The sequence below is a fragment of the Lithobates pipiens genome, unplaced genomic scaffold (genome assembly GCF_037356315.1).
Source record: "Lithobates pipiens isolate NorthernLeopardFrog02 unplaced genomic scaffold, aLitPip1_a1.2 Scaffold_19, whole genome shotgun sequence".
Lineage (NCBI taxonomy): Eukaryota > Metazoa > Chordata > Amphibia > Anura > Ranidae > Lithobates > Lithobates pipiens.
In genome coordinates this window covers 145,198,739-145,216,021 of record NW_027507764.1, presented here as the reverse complement: position 1 = coordinate 145,216,021, position 17,283 = coordinate 145,198,739, and the positions used below count along the sequence as shown (strand labels likewise).

The 17,283-nt window shown below is 45.8% G+C and overlaps 2 protein-coding genes across 2 annotated transcripts in view; one reads left to right on the top strand and one right to left on the bottom strand.

Annotated features, from left to right (window-relative positions):
• Positions 1-7,281, bottom strand: part of BTD (biotinidase) — an 84,729-nt gene extending 77,448 nt beyond the window's left edge. The window contains exon 1 of the mRNA XM_077491372.1: positions 7,232-7,281. The gene's annotated coding sequence lies outside the window, so the exon portion shown is untranslated. The remainder of the gene's footprint in view (positions 1-7,231) is intronic.
• Positions 7,282-7,387: 106 nt separating this feature from the next.
• The window catches only part of HACL1 (2-hydroxyacyl-CoA lyase 1), a 74,309-nt gene continuing 64,413 nt past the window's right edge, over positions 7,388-17,283 (top strand). Inside the window, exons 1-2 of the mRNA XM_077491370.1 lie at positions 7,388-7,552; positions 13,791-13,895. Of these exons, the coding sequence (XP_077347496.1) occupies positions 7,481-7,552; positions 13,791-13,895 (177 nt within the window). The 5' untranslated portion in view covers positions 7,388-7,480. The remainder of the gene's footprint in view (positions 7,553-13,790; positions 13,896-17,283) is intronic.

The window sequence follows — 17,283 nt, the reverse complement described above, 5'->3', positions numbered from 1 at the left end:
GGGGTCTTCTTCCATCTTCGGGGGTCTTCTCGCCAGACTCCACCGCTATCTTCTGCTCTTTTACTAGCGGAGGAGCCGGCTTTCTCCTTCTTCGCCGCTGCCGTCCGGGGGTCTTCTTCCGACTTCGGGGGTCTTGTCCCGCTCTTTCGTTCTTCTTGCCGGGCCTCCGCTATCTTCTTACAGCTCTTTTACTAGCGTTGGCCCGGTCTTGGCGCTGTCTTCTTCCTTCTGATGTTGACACGACGCTCTCTCCAGCCGCAATGCCAGGGACGCGTTGTGCAGCGACTTATATAGGGATAAGGGGCGGGGTCTCGGGTGATGTCATGTGACCCCATGTTGAGGGTACACGGCCTGGCACGGCTCAGAAGGGGGGCGCTCACTCGTCTTGCTGCGTGCTTGGATAAGGGACTAGTATGGACTTTGGGGGGACCCCCACGCTGTTTTTTCGGCGTGGGGTTCCCCTTTAAATCCATACCAGATGACGGGCTAGCGAAGTGTCAATCTCGCCGAAGGATTGCCCCCTCCCCCCCCCCCCCAGCTCACTCTGATTTGCCCATTACAGGCAGTCCCCGGGTAACAAACAAGATAGGGTCTATAGGTTTGTTCTTAAGTTGAAACTGTTTGTAAGTCAGAACAGGTACATTTTTTAAGGGTAAAAAAAAACAATTAAGCTTTTTGGATAGCATAGGGAAGGGTTAACACCCCTGTAACGTTTGTTTTGCTGTTTGTGCCCCTGTTCAGAAGGTTTCACCTCACTTTCTGTCACAATGACAATTGGATTTTGAAAATTTTGGGTTGTTGTGGAAACAAGCCTTGGTGATAAAGCTTCAGTGGAGACACCCTGTTCCCATAATAACTTACAGGAGTGAAATTACAAGTGAAAAGTGGTCCTGCGCAAGTCAACCATATACATAGATAAAGTGCTACGTGCTTATAGACAAAATTAAATAATAAAAGTGATTAAATATATAGAAAGCAGGCAAAAACAAAGTCCATATAGTAGATCTCAAAATCTTGTTCAATGGCACCAAATATGGAAAACAGCAGGCAAGAAGGTATTTCTAAAAATCGGGGGGCTAAGGGCTCCCAGAGCTCTCACCTCCAACTGTAAAAAAGTAGGCACATCAAGCAAAGCAGGCAACCTCCATTCTCATTACCAGCCACCAGGGGGTCCTCCGCCACGGCCGACTAGGAAACAATCTCCGCACAAGGCCACAAGGGGGCCATATATTACTGTGTAGACTGTACTGTAGCTACGAAGAGGGTTTCCACAGGAGTGTGCAGCTCAAAAAAATATAAACATGGAGAGAGAGGGAAGGCTCTGATAGTGTAGTATTTCTTAAAATAGTAAAGTTTAATCGATAAAAATTGTATAAATCGGACTCTCACATCTTAAACAATAAAACAGCACATTAAGAAAAATAGTGTTCTGGCGTTTTCCGCCAGTCCTACTTCACTTCCGGTACGACGTTACGGCCACTCCCTACGCGTTGCGTCAATCATGTGACTTCTTCAGGGGATTTTCTCTGCTGCTGTTTTCCATATTTGGTGCCATTGAACACGATTTTGAGATCTATTATATGGACTTTGTTTTTGCCTGCTTTCTATATATTTAATCACTTTTATTATTTAATTTTGTCTATAAGCAAGTAGCACTTTATCTATGTATATGGTTGACTTGCGCAGGACCACTTTTCACTTGTAATTTTTGTCCGATAGTTTTGTGTAACGCTATCAGGTTCAGCTGCAGTTTTTAGCACTTTATTGCAATATTTGCACGTGTACTTATTTATTGCATAATTCACTTTTATGTATTAATATTTATTTTCTATATTGATTTCATATATGAGGTATATTATTACTCTGTTTTTTATTGATTTTTCTCACCTAAAAATAGTAGCGCAAAGGCCATTTTTCACTAACTTACAGGAGTGAATTTCCATTCCTAGGGGTAAATTTCCCCTCACTTCCTGTTGTCTCCCTCCATTCGTAAGTAGGATGTTTGTAACTAGGGGACTGCCTGTGTAGCGGCCTGGCACTACTATGTATTACCTCATGACTTGCCCACTTTACATCCCCTCCTACTTTGATCACCTGTTGCTGGCGGCTCACATGGCTGCATGCTTTACTTGATCTTGGCCCCTACAAAGCATTGAGGTATGCTGATAGCGTTCCGCAAAGGGATCTCCTTTTATCTGCCAGAAACAGCACTGAAAGTGCACTTGAAAGTAAAGTAGCTGTAGATCCGAGAGGGAAATAAAAAACAGCATTTTAGCTTGCACATCAGCGCTTCCCCTCATTTCAGATCTACCCCTTAGATTTAGAGCGGCTGCACTTCCAAATACACTTTCAAGTGCACTTGCAGTGCAAAGTGGTTTTGCCTTTCGTAAATAACCCCCTATGTGTCTCAATTGTATATACTATATTTTTTTATTTGCTATTTTCTTTTGCCACGAAAGTGGAATTATCCTTTAAAGCAGGCAGCAAGGAGCCAATATGCCTCTTCATTTCCTGTTAAATGCTCTTTGAAGAGTGATCCAAATGCTGACTGCTCTTCAGAAAGCAAACAACATTTGAACAAGCCCTTCATTTTTTTATTTATTTTTTTATTACATTTTTTTTACTGCCCTTTTAGGGGGCTTTGGTGAAATATCAGAGGTCTAAACAGACCCCTGATGTCTCACGTTTGAAAAAGGGATGGCGGATTCATCAGTCCTTTTCTCTGCAGCTGCACTGGACAGTGAATGAATGGGAAGCGCTCTGAGGCTTCCTGTTATTGAGCAAACACAGTTGACTATGCTATAGTGATGAATGGACACATGAGCAGTACGGATTGCTTATTGTGTTCATTCAGGAAAGAAAGTGGCCAGTAAGAATGGCATATTTAATGGTCCCCTCCCCGCACTTCATCTGCTTCAGCAGCTGCCTCCGGCAGAAGAGGACATAAGCCAGCAGCACTGCGGGGGAGAGAGGCACAGAGGGGCGCCCGCCAGCATGTGGAAGGGGGCATAGATCCAAGAACCAATTAACCTGCAATGCAGTTGGAGGGATAAAGAAGAGTAAAAGCCTGCAGCACTGCAGGGGGATCCACAAGAGCCAAACGTGTCAGCAATAATAGAGTACAGCTGGCCCTCCAGCTCAGGCCCTATTTTGAACTGATGGGGTCAGTGTCAGGTTCAGGACTGCTGGCTGTAATGCCTTATCAGTAGCCTTGTGACCTGATGGCAGATGTTGGGGTAGATGGACTTTGAGGTAGCCATCTTGGGCGCGCTCAGTAGAATATCATACTAGGGCAATTTTAGACAGTAGCCTATAAACCGCTTTCCGACTGCCTCACAAGTATGGCGGCAAAGCGGCCTCTCTGCCTGGATCACATATCTGATACATGAACCAGCACTACTGGTTAGGGGGCGTGCACACACACGCCCGCCGCCTTGGCTGTGCTGTGAAAGAAAAACAAAATGTCTCAGCTGCAGAGCCATTAAAACGAAGTATACAAAGATAGCAGTCACAAGGGAACACAGAGAGCTGTATAAAGAAATGGCATGTCCTCAGGACCTACTGCCTTCTAAACTAACCTACCTGGAGAGGGAACAGGCTCATTCACCTGTAATAATCAGGTATTTTCCCACCAAACCACACACTAAAGATCAACTTAAAACAAATAATGCTGCACTAGTGATAATAATGTATCCAACCACTTAGTGTATCAATTCTACTGTGCAAACATGAGTGCCAACATAATAACATGTGAATATACAATAACATAATACATTCATGTGCATTTCTTCTTGTGATAATAGAAATCCTGTGCTTGAGTGCATTCAAATACTTAAAGGGGTTGTAAAATACGTGTTTTTTCACCATCCTCTTCGCCGCTCAGCCTGGCCGTTCATTGGTTACAGTGGATGATTGAAAGCAGCACAGCCATTGGCTCGCGCTGCTGTCAATCACAGCCAATGACGTGGCGCGCAGGGGGCGGGCCGAGTGAAACAGTGAGGGGCTATGGCCGCCGGCTGTATCACAGGAGTGCCCCCGCAAGCACTCCACACCATGCGAGGGAGCTCGAATGAAGGTGTTAAGTCCTTGCAGGGGGGGGGGGGGAGCCGAGACAGCCGCCGAGGGACCCCAGAAGACCAAGGGGGCCACTCTGTGCAAAACGAGCTGCACAGAGGAGGTAAGTATAACAAAAAAAAAAATATAATATCTTTAGTGATCCTTTAAATAATGAAAATGTCAGAAAAAAAGTTCAGACAAAAGTGCAAATCACATGCGATCTCTGTGCGATGCGATTTCAGCCATACAGATAGTATGGCTGAATTAGCATCGCATCCGGCCCAAACTCGTAAATTACCCTTTTTTTGGTCCGCAGCAGAATCGGATCGCATGGGTGTTCACACCATGCAATCCGATTCCTGTCCGAGTTTGCAGATCACACTGCGATATGCGGACTGATTTAGAGGTGTCATTAACTTTTCACTGACACTCCCAGCAGTTCGCATAGGGCAGTGTGAACTGCCGCCGGGAGGCATGCGATGCAGGAACCCGCAGTAGATTTGCAGCGTTCCCGCATCGCAGCAGTGTGAACCCAGCCTAAAGTCGTAAATGTTTGTAAGTCAGAAGCACATACGCAGAACGGCAAAGATGTCGTCTTCCGATGTTCTGTCAAGTAGCCGTCCATGTGCAGACATTTTCCGAGGTGCGTGCCAATGAAAAGTGGCCGCGCATGCGCAGAACATCACACCGCCTCCCGTTTGGAAGCAGGAGTTGTTCGCAAATTGGAAGTTCGGAACTCAGGGACTGCCTGTAATCTGTTAGCCCGGGGTGACTAAAAAGCTTTATTTGACCAAACTTAAGTGTGAGGTTACACTTTGTGAGGGGAGCGCATTTCTTGTGGGGGAGCACTGAGGATAATAGTTACAAACCACGGATTTTTAAGACTCAACAAGACAACTTTTGTCTGACGTTTTCATTATTTAAATATGTGATTGCACTCAAGCACGGGATTGATATCATCACAAGAATAAATACACATGAATGTATTATATTATTGTATATTCACATGTTATGTTGGCACTCATGTTTGCACAGGAGAATTGATACACTAATAGATTGGATACATTTATTATCACTAGTGCAGCATTATTTGTTTTGAGTTTATTTGCACATTTATATAGGGAATGTATTACTTTTGCTTACATATATTACTCAGATTGTACTCTAGTAAGATGAGTTTGCCCGAAAATTGTGTTGCATACAAATGGTCGGACAATGTTGTCGGAAAATCCGAACGTTCGGAACGAGGTGACATTCATTGCGTACGACTGGACTACGTAGAGGATAGTAGCCAGTAGCTTTGGACTCGTAATTTACAGTAATCTGAGCATGCGTGGCACTTTGTCCGTCGGAATTCTCTACAAACGATCGGAAAAAGTTTGATTGGATTTTGTTTCCCGGAAAATTTTAGATCCAGCTCTCAAACTTTTTCCGTCGGAGATTGGGTGCAGTTCTGCTGGGGGGGGGTCCCTGTTTCCAGGAGGAGGACGATTGTCTTGGCCACTGCTAAAGCCAATAACAGTCCTACTAGCCCTGCCCACCATCTGGAGGAAGATGATTCGCTTGGTTGCCACTACCAATCTCGGAAAGAAGGGATTTCACTGTGATTGAGAACCACAATCAGGAGACAGTTTGTGGAATTACAGCTGAGCCGAGAACTTTGTTGAAATTATTCCTGAACCTTTGCATCATTTACTACGGAACCCCGGCACTCTGTGTCCCTTTAAGCCACAGCTAGTATTCAGCGCAATGAAAATGACACCCAAGCACCTTTTCTCAGCTGCGGGGGCCCAACTTATGATCCTGCACACACAGGCCCACTGCTTTCAGAACATGCCCCTGACCTGAGCTCATCAGTGCGCATCCATTCCAGATGCTTGTATGTGACCTCACATACATCACATACAAGCACATGGGCTGGATACGAGTGTTGGATCAGCAGGATGAGTGTGCCAGGACAGGTAGATGTGTCTTATCTCTGCTTCCTTTCACCACTCTGCATATCATAGATGACAAGAGGGTACAGGGGTGGAGCAGATGAGCAGAAGGGTACAGCAGTGGGGAAAATGAGCAGGAGGGGTTCAGAGGTGGAACAGAAGAGTAGGAGGGTACAGCGGTGGGGCAGATGTGCGGGGAGGTACAGTGGTGGAAGTAATGAGAAGGGGGATCGGCAGTGGGACAGAAGAGCAGAGGGTACACAGTGACAGCACAGATTGGCAGGGAGGTTCAGTGTTGGGCCAGGTGAAGGGGGGGGGGGGGGTAAAGCAGTAGGGCAGATGTGAAAGGAGGTGTATTGGTGGGGCAGATGAGCAGGGGGTGAGACAGATGTGCAGGAGGTACATTGATGGGGCAGTTGAGAAAGTGGGTTACAGTGGAGGGGCAGATGAGTTCAGTGTTAGGACAGATGATAAGGTGATTCAGTAGTGAGGCAGAAGAGCATGGGGATACGGCGATGGATCAGATTGGGGGGGGGGGGGGGGGGGGTCAGTGTTGGGGCAGAGGAGAAAGGAGGTACATTGGTGGGACAGCTGAGCAGGGGGTTACAGCAGTGGGGCAGAGGAGAAAGGAGGTATATCAGAACACGTGGAGCACAGGGTTACAATGGTGGGGCAGAAGAACAGATAAGTTCAGTGTTAGGAAAGATGAGAAGATGGTTCAGTGGTGGGGCAGATGTGCAGGGAGGTACAGTGGTGGGGCAGATGACAAAGGGGTAACATTGGTGGGACAGATGAGTAAGGGGTTACAGTGGTGGGGCAGATGTGCAGGGTGGTACAGATGAGAAAGGGGGTACAGTCACAAATTCTTACACCAGCCCTGCCTAGATCATATATTTGTTGTTAAAGAATTGTCTTTATTTATAGATGATGATATATACGAAATCCTTTGTCGGGGACATTCATCATACATAATACAGACCAATCACCGCAATCCATCGCAGTCACCTACACAGATGTGTGCTCTGCCCTCACTACATTACCCAGCCGTGGCTCAGTGTCTCACAAAGCCTCGCAGCCAGGGACAGCCAGGCATGTAGCATTCCCAAAAGACAGTTATATATATTTTTTTAATCTCCCCACGTGAAAGGCTAAGGCCACGCCTTTTTTAAGCAAGCCACACCAAACCCACGGCTATCAGAATGAATATTTATGGATCGCTATCAGCAGCCATCACATACCGATCACCTCTGACACGCTTCTTCTTCTACACCTTGGACTTCACTCTGCCCCTTATCAGTCATCAGGGGGCGGTGACAGTCTAAAGCTCCAATTTGCAAACAACATAACGACCCGCCCTCCGCCTCTTTTCAGTGGTGGAAGGGAAGTGTGCGGGCGGGGTTAGGCGGCTGCGAGTTAGCGATAGGCTGTGCGGGCTGTGTATAGGAAGTCAGTGCTGTGTGTACAGAGATCACTTATCCTGGGTCAGCATGGCAGGTGAGCGGAGCCTCCAGGAGCCAGTCACCGGGGCCCAGATCATTGCAGAAGCCTTGGCTGCACAGGTAAGAGCCTGCGGCTTCTCCATCCCATTGGATAACATAGACAGCACTGGGCGGGGCTTAGCTGCAGCCTGTAGGATTGTGGCACGTTTGGCTAAAATGGGGTTAAAACAGATGGTGGGGAGGCATTGCATTGCTCATTGGCTTCCTGTCAGTAGTAAAATATGAACACAGATCACGATTCAATAAAAAAACTCTGATTTAAAAGAAAATCTACCGTCAGGGCGGGTTCACATCGGTAGGACAGTCGTACGACTGTGTATCCGACTTTGCCCTGCGACTTCATGTCCGACTTCAATGAACGGGATCCGACTTTGATCCAACAAATACTGGGCGTGTTGAGTCTAGTATGGATCTTGAAGAGGAACCCCTTGCCAAAAAAAAAAAAAAAAGAAAACGGCATCCCCCATACCGAAAAAAAAAAAAAAATCGGCATGGGCCCCCCCCCCCCAAATCCATACCAGACCCTCATCTGAGCACGCAGCCTGGGAGGGGGGAGGGGGACGAGCATGCGCCTCTTCCCAACAACCCTGGTCGATGGTTGTCAGGGTCTGCGGGAGAAATCTGGAAGCCCCCTTTAACAGGGGAGGGACCCAGATCCTGGACCCCCACCCTATGTGAATATGGGGTACATTGTACTCCTACTCATTCACCCCAAAAAAAGTGTCAATGAAATAAAACCAGCACTTATTAAGGCAGCTCCAGCATCTCTTCTCTCTTTTGATTTCTTCTTTTTTGGGTGAATGGGTAGGGGTACTACCCTGTTTCCCCTAAAATAAGACCTAGCCTGATTGTCGGTGTTGGCTGCAATATAAGCCCTACCACCCAAATAAGCCCTACCCTGTTTCCTCAAAAATAAGCCCTACCCTGAAAAGAAGACCTACAAGGACTTTAACTAGGGCTTATTTGGGGGGTAGGGCTTTTATTGCAGCTATCACCGACAATCACACTAGGTCTTATTTTAGGGGAAACAGGGTATGTACCCCATACTCATCCACATAGGTTGGGGGGCTGGGATCTGGGGGCCCCCTTGTTAAAGGGGGTTTTCAGATTTCGATAAGCCCCCTGCTTGCAGACCCTGATAACCACCGTCCAGGGTTGTCGGGAAGAGGCCCTTGTCTCCATCAGCATGGGGACAAGGTGCTTGGGGGGGGGGAAGGGGGTGGCACAGAGCCCCCCTGCCCCAAAGTACCCTTCCCTTTATGCTGAGGGCATGTGTCCTGGTATGGTCCAGAAAGGGGGGGTGCTTGCTCGTTCCTCACCTGCCAGGCTGCATGCTGGAATAAGGGTCTGGTATGGATTTTGTGGGGGACTCCATGCCGTTTTTACGTTTGTTTTTGGCGTGGGGTTTCCCCTCAAGATCCATACCAGACCCAAAGGGCCTGGTATGGAATTGGGGGTGAACCCTGTGCAGTTTTGGTTTAGTTTTTGTAAGTACTGTATTTCACTATATAACCTCAGTTTACTGTTAAAAAAAGTGTAAAATGCAAAACTCTGGCGGGTGTAACAAGATGTCTGCTTGCCCCTTCTCAGTGTATCCTTACTGTGGAGGAGCGTGGGGTGTAGCAAGATGGCGGAAGTGAAATGTCACTTTCGTTACACATTCTAACGAGTCGCCTAATCTGACTAAACACCTGCAGCTCTCATTGGCCCTCATATGACTCATCCCCCCCTCCCTTCCTGGCAAACTCTCACCAGAGTTAGAGAGAGAGCTGTGCATGATGTCATAAGCCTAGGATTGTTACCAGACAAGAAACAAGAAGTGGGCTGTATACGGGATTTACTGGCAGAAAAAAATGTTTTATTATCCAAAGTTAAAACAACAAGGACAGAAGATTTAATAGATGGAAAGTTGAAAAACCGACTGGAGGTCCACTTAGATATTATATATTTTTTTCAGAACTGCTCAGTAATGCTGGCCACACAAGTAGATGTGTTCGAACATTTTTATGAAAATTCTTTGTACGTTCAACTGCCATTCAAAAAGTTCACTTGATTTTCAAGTTCCCCTCTTACACCCCTTTCACACCAGGGCGTTTTGCAGGCGCTATAGCGTTAGAAATAGCGCCTGCAATCTGCCCTAAAGAAGCTGCACCATCGTGTGTAGTGTGAAAGCCCCGAGGGCTTTCACACTACAGCGGTGCGCTGGCAGGACGTCAGAAAAAAGTCCTGCCAGCAGCTTCTTTGGAGCGGTGAAAGAGCGGTGCGTTTACCGCTCCTCCACCGCTGCTCCCCATTGAAATCAATAGGGCAGCACTGTAATGCAATAGCGGCATTTTGCCGGCGGTTTTAACCCTTTTGCGGCCACTAGCGGGGGTAAAAGCGCCGCAAAAATGTGCCTCAAATCCGGCGGTAAAACGCCGCTAAAAATAGCGGCGTTTTACCGCCGACGCAAAGGGCGGTGTGGTGTGAAAGGGTCTTAGTGCTTGTTCGCATGGACAGCCAGAGGGTGGTAAAAAGCAGGTGATCAAGACATGGTTTTACCACTCTCCGACCGCCCACCTGAACAAGTTGATGCAGATAAGGGCTGTGCCAAGATTAAACAGCAATTAAATGGCAAAACATAAATGGCAGGCAGTACCACTGCAACTACCAAAATCCATTCAAATGGGCAGTGGGTTGGCATTTTCAGGGTTAAAATAGGTGTTGAGTAGGTGACAATGCCTCCTTGTCCCCTGTGAAATGCCTACTGAAAAGCGGATCATCTGTGATCACCGAGTGGAAATTGAAGCCTCGTGTCTGATCAAGCTTTTAGATGGTTCTCAGCAGAACAGGTACTGCCATATGACAATTTCTCTCACCCCCCCCCCACTACACTATTGATAGTATAGATATGAACACGCATGTTTACATGAATACATACATGTAGGTAAATTAGGCCTGATGTATGAGTGTCACTTCAAGGATGGAAAAGGACCTGGGGATCCTAGTAGATGATAGGCTCAGCAATGGCATGCAATGCCAAGCTGATACTAACAAAGCAAGCAGAATATTGGTATGCATTAAGAGTCGGTTCACACTGAGGCAGCACGACTTGCAGCGCGACTGCCTCAGGTGACCGGAATCCGACTTTAGCGGCGACTTGCAAAATTACTTCTGTATAGAAGTCAATGCAAGTCGCCCCAAAAGTAGTACAGGAACCTTTTTCTATGTCGCAGCGACTTGAGTCGCTCCTATTAGAACGGTTCCATTGCACAGAGCGGGACGCGACTTGTCAGGCAGCTAAGTCGCCTGACGAGTCGCCCCTGTGTGAACCGGCTCTGAAAAGGGGATCAACTCCAGAGATAAAACGATAATTGTCCCACTCTACAAGACTCTGGTCTGGTCGCATCTAAAGTATGGTGTCCAGTTCTGGGCACCAGTCCTCAGGAAGGATGTACTGGAAATGGAGCGAGTACAAAAAAGGGTAACAAAGCTAATAAAGGGTCTAGGCCCTAGGGGATATTAGTTATGAGGAAAGGTTGTGAGCACTGAACTTATTCTCTCTGGAGAAGAGACGCTTGAGAGGGGATGTGATTTCAATATACAAATACCATACTGGTCACTCATTAAAATTAGAAGAAAAGAGGTTTAACCTTAACCACTTCAATACATGGCATTTTTCACCCCCTTCCTGCCTAAGCCATTTTTCAGCTGTCGTCGCTGTCACACTTTGAATGACAATTGCGCGGTCATGCAACACTATACCCAAATGAAATTGTTATAATTTTTTCCCCACGAATAGTGGTATTTGATCACCTCTGCGGTTTTTATTTTTTGCGCTATAAACAAAAGAAGAGTGACGAGTTTGAAAAAAAACAATACTTTTACTATAAGGCCCCTTTCACACGGGACGGATCAGTAATGATCCGCCCCGTGATGACCCGCTTGCTCAGCGGGGATCACTCTGTTGTCCCCGCTGAGCTGGCTGCGGACAGGGCGGTCTCCACACATTTTTGGGACCATTCATGTTTATACGGCAATCTGTGCAAAAAAAATGCATTGGTTACTGTATAAATGTGACTGGCAGGGAAGGGGTTAACACTAGGGGGTGATCGAGGGGTAAATTATGTTCCTAGGGAGTGATTCTAACAGTAGGGGGAGGGGATTCACAAGGGGAGGAGACCGATCAGTGTTCCTCTGTACTGAGAACACACCATCGGTCTCCTGGATCTGTGTAACTGAGCAATCGCGGGTGCCCGGCGGACATCGAGGCCACCGGCCACGCGCATTGAGTCCCCAGTGACACTGGTGGGCCGGGAAGGCGAGGGCGTCATGACTCCCTCCCAGAACGAGAGCCGCACCGCCTGGTGGGCGGCAAGCAGTTAAACTACGTAGAGGGTTCTTTACTGTAAGAGTGGCAAGGATGTGGAATTCCCTTCCACAGGCAGTGGTCTCAGCAGGGGGCATTTGATAGTTTAAAAAAAAAACGATTAGAGAAGCACCTGAACGACTGCAACATACAGGGATATACAATGTAATGCTGACATATAATCACACACATAAGTTGGACTTGTGTCTTTTTTCAACCTCACCTATTATGTAACTTCTGAATGTTGGCATTGCTTCTGAGCAGCCACCAATCCGATTTCATTCTGCAGAGAAGGTACAGATCTAACTGGGGAGAGTATTACTGCAGAACCATTATAAACAATGTAAGGGTTTATGTACACAAGGATCAGAGTCAGTAACCTGTCAAGCAAATACACTGCCGGGTGCTTCAGTTTGGCTTGCAAATCTTAAAGCAGAACTCCAGCCACAGAAATTTCCTAAAGAAATAGGTAATTAGTTACCCCTGTAAGGGTTGATAAATGGTTACATCACCTGTGAACAGGATACAAGGTGTTCTGTGAATGTACAAAGGGCAGAGGAAGGAAAGGGTAAACGGCATTGGGGATTCAGCACACACTGGCAGCAGTACCTGGAAAACGAAGGTGTATTTTTGTTGCCTTAAGAATGTAGATACATTTCTGTGGCTGGTGTTCTGCCTTAGTCCCCGTTCCCCTTTCATAAAGCAGGAATAAGCATACCCACTTGTGATTTTATTTTTTCAAAATTAACATAGGTTTCCACGTGCCCTATGCGTGTTTGTCGCAGCAATTTTTACACATGTGCTTTGTCCTGCAACAATCACGGCAAAATCGCGATTTACCATTAGTAATGCATGATGTTCAGTGCAATTGGGAATCACGGGCAAAATCGTGCTGATTCTGCCCGCAATTCCAAATCGATAAGTGTGCACAAGGCCTTAAAGCGGAGTTCCAACAACGTTATTTTTTTTATAATGCATATCTTAGGATCATTACATACACTAATGACACTCACGATTTTTGTTAATTTTGCCGCTAGATTGAATATTTTACATAAAGAAATACCTTATATTCTGCTGTCTTGGAAGTTCCCATATTGCTTGTGGGCATGTGAAGCCCACAAGCAGAATCTTCCAGGATACAGGTGCAGCTGAATGACCAGCATGCACCGCCCGTTCTTACGCAGCATGAAAGCCTCGCAGCGCCGCAAACTTTTTACGTCGCCATCGCAATGGGTGGCGTCGTTGGAAGGGCCCGCCCTGTTGTGATGGCAACGAAGATCCCCCAATGACTCGTAGGAATTAAGAAACAGAGCTCCCAGGAGACAGTGCGCCGCAGGAAATGACGGGATTAGCCGTGGGTCGGAGAAGGCGGTTAAATAGAACAGCTTATAATCAGGGTAAGCTGACTGAAAAATAAATAAATAACTATCAATCAGGAAAATTATATATATATATATATATATATATATATATATATATATATATATATATATATACATATACTATAAGTTTAATAAATAGGTGGAACTCTGCTTTTAAGTAGTTGCTTATTATATTCGTGAGGACATGTATGAGAGGGAGGGGAGCAAGTGTGGTGTGTACACAGGTATGAGGTTCACAAGCAAGTCCACAGGATGTTCTGAGATGCTTTGCCTTGCCTCAATTTTGATTTGTCTTTCAGTTGTTCGAGGAGTTGCTTTTTGCTTTGCCATTGACTTGTATGGGGAAGAAAAGCAGCTTCGATACAAACAAACTTTTGTGCAAATATGAAATAATAAAAATAGGGACTGCTGTGATGAGGAACATGAAGTATATTGATAAGTCAAAGTATCTGGTTGTCTTGAAATCCAGCTCTCTGCAGTACAGAGATCCTATGAAAAAGATACTGCTCTCAAAACATGGAACACTAAATTATAACTATCTGCTACTAGAATTTGTTTCTATTTTCAGAATGTGAAGTACATGTTCGGTATTGTTGGCGTTCCTGTGATTGAAATCGCTATTGCTGCCCAAGTAGCAGGAATTAAATATGTTGGCATGAGAAATGAGCAAGCGGTAAGTACAGCAAAGTAATGTACTACTAATGAGTCTAAATTTGCCCGCCTACTAATGAGTCTAATTTGCCCGCTTATTAATGGGTCTAATTTGTCTGCCTAGTAATGGGTCCAATTTGACCTCTTAGTTTTTATCTGGGACTACAGAATAATTAGTAGAGACATCGTGGAAATAAAGTGGTTGAGATTCAGTAGTTTAGCAGACACAACTGGCAAAGCTATGCCATTTTGGTCCACAAAATTTTCTGTGCCATGTCAGCTGATAACAGGAACTAAGAATTGAGTGCATGGCTGATACTTGAACAGGTATATTTCTGTGCTTTCAGGGTCTTTAACCACTTCCGGACCGCCCACCATGCATATACATCGGTACTTTGACGTTGTTAGGGCAGCAGATGGCTGCCATAACCCTGGTATTTTTCTCCACAGTGGGCGGCTGGCTTTCAGATAAAAGGGGTCTCTGCAGCAGATTTGCCGCAAGATCACTTTTATCGGAGGCGGTCACGTGCTCTGGTCATCTCCGACGCTTACCGGAGCCGTTGGTAGCAGCAGAGATGATTGGGTCCTTTCCCCTTACTGCCTGGATGCCGAGTGAGGGAAAGATGGCCCCCGGCCCCGCTCGGCTCCATGGCATTGGAGGACAGAAGTGATGTCAAAGGTCATTTCTGCCCAATGCTCTTAAAGGGTACCTTTTTAAATAATTTTTTATTTATTTATTGCATTTTAGTGTAAATATGAGATCTGAGGTCTTTTTGACCCCAGATCTCATATTTAAGAGGTCCTGTCATGCTTTTTTTCTATTTATACGGTATGCTTACATTCCTTGTAATAGGAATAAAAGTGAGCACGTGTTTTTTTTTTTTTTTTTTTTTTTTTAAATGAGAGTGTAAAAAAAATAAAAAGTAAAATAGAAATAGAAATTTAAAGCGCCCGTCCCACCGAGCTCGTGAGCAGAAGCTAACACATATGTAAGTTGCGCCCGCATATGAATACTCTGTTCAAACCACATGTGAGGTATAGCCACGATCGTTAGAATGAGAGCAATAATTCTAGCAACTCTAAACCTCTAACCTGTAAAAAAAAAAAATGTAAACATCACCTATGGAGATTTTTAAGGGTAAAAGTTTGTCCCCTTTGGAAGACCGCTGCGCAAATACGGTGTGACATAAAGTATTGCAACGACCGCCTTTTTATTCTCTAAGGTGTTCTAAAAATAGATATATAATGTTTATGGGTTCTAAGTAATTTTCTAGCAAAAAAAAAATGATTTTAACTTGTAAACACAGTCTGAAACTGTGTTTAGAACTGATTGTAAAGCTTTGGTGTTTTTTTTTTTTTTTCCAATAACAAGCATGTCATACTCGCCTCACGGTGCAGTTTGTTTTTCAGAGTCGCCCTGGTTATCCTCTTCTGGGAGCCCCCGCCGGGGGACATCAGCTCCTCCTCGCATCATATAATCGTATAACCCCCTAGGAGAAGAGCTCTCCTGGGGGGTTACCTTGCGGGCACACTCCTGAGTCCAGCATTTATGTTCATAGATGCAGAATTTAGGACTCGGCACTGCCCCCAGCACCAGCGTAATTTGATTTGATTGACAACAGCGGGAGCCAATGGCTGTGCTGCTATCAATCTATCCAATCCAGAACCGAGAAGCCCGGGCAGAGAGGTATAGCACGTCTCCGCCGAGGGATCGAAGGGGGTCAGGTGAGTAAAACGGGGGCTAGGGGACCGGTCACTGTCAGTTTTTTTTCACCTTAATGCATACACGAGGGTTTACAGCCCCTTTAGTGGTTAAAGAATAAAATACATATACATGTACTGTTCCAACACCAGTCAGAATTCATCATCTACTGATCTTGCTGGATGAACAGAAATGTTTGCTTTAGGGGTAGCTCCACACAGACACCAGACACCTGGGGGCACATTTACAGAGACTAGATAAAACGGAATCTGGAGCAGGGGTGCATGGCAACCAATGGGTTTTTATCTTTTATTCTTAAAGCGGAGTTCCAACCAAAAATGGAACTTCCGCTTTAAGTGTTGGTGACCCCCTGACATACCACATTTGGCATGTAATTTGTTTGGGGGGGGGGGGGTGTCTTTACAGGCACCTAGCTCTCACTTCCTCCCCTGGCGTCGGGGCACCAGAAGGAGGATCACCTCTCCCCCCTCCCTCCCTGCAATCTTTTGGGACACGTCACAGGTCCCAGAAGATTGCCCAGCCATTCACAGCGTGGCTTGCACATGCGCAGTGCGCATGTGAAGCCACAGCCGGGCGCCCACAGTTTAAGTGCTGCCGCCACGGTGAGGAGAGGGAGAGGAGCGGGGCTTCATGCACCCACATCGCTGGACCATTGGACAGGTGAGTGTCTGATTATTACTTTTTGTAGCTGCTGACTTTTAAATGGGTGGAACTCTGCTTTAACTGAACAAGCTGAAGATAGAAACTTATTGGTTACAATGCACAGCTGCTCCAGATTCTATCTACTCCAGTTTTAGTAAATTCCCCCTCGTGGTTTAATCAAATCTGTTTTCCCCCACTGCCCCATCATTGTCATCAACTCCAGGTTCTTTCTGCTGACGTTTGCCTTGACGGTGGGTCATGTGGTCAAGTCAAAAGCAATCTACTGCTCTGCCTCAACCAACAGTTGTGGTTAGGCTAAAGACCTTAAGCCTATTGGGCCATTGAAATCATGTTATTTCCGTGCGATTTAAAAAAAAAAGTAGCGCAGAAACTTTTTTCAAAGTCACTGCATCTTGAGTGGCAAAGATTTAAATGGTTCCATTGCTGGCAATGGGTTGCAAATTTTGAACTCTCAAAATGCATGACAAATTGCAAAGGTGATTAAATATATTTGATTTTAGACTAGGATTTGGTTGGCCCTAGGGCTGGATTCACACCTATGAATTTTTTTGTGCTTTTTGCATTTAGCAGATTTGTACAAAAAATCGTGTTCCATAGGAATCAATGTTAAGTGGACTCTAGGGCAAATCTGTAAAATGCAAAAAGCACTAAAAATGCATAGGTGTGAATCCAGCCTAAGGCCCCGTTCACACCAAAGCAGTTTTCGACTTGAAGCTTGTCACTCTAAAAATGCTCAACAAGCTAAATCCCATTCATTTCAATGGCCCCTGTTCACATATGAGTGTTCTATTGCCTGAAGCAAAACACCTGTCACTCAAAGTACATGAACTTCTTTTTGGCAGATCACAAGTGTTTTTGGCCCCGTAGACTTCAACAGAAACACCTGATTTGAGCGTTTTCTGCCCAAATAGTGTCTCTTCACCTCTAATTTCCTCTCCCTGTCATCCACCTAGTGCTTTCTATTGTCTAACCTGAACCCACCAGGAATCGGTCATTGTACTGAGCCGATCGTAGGTGTCCAAGG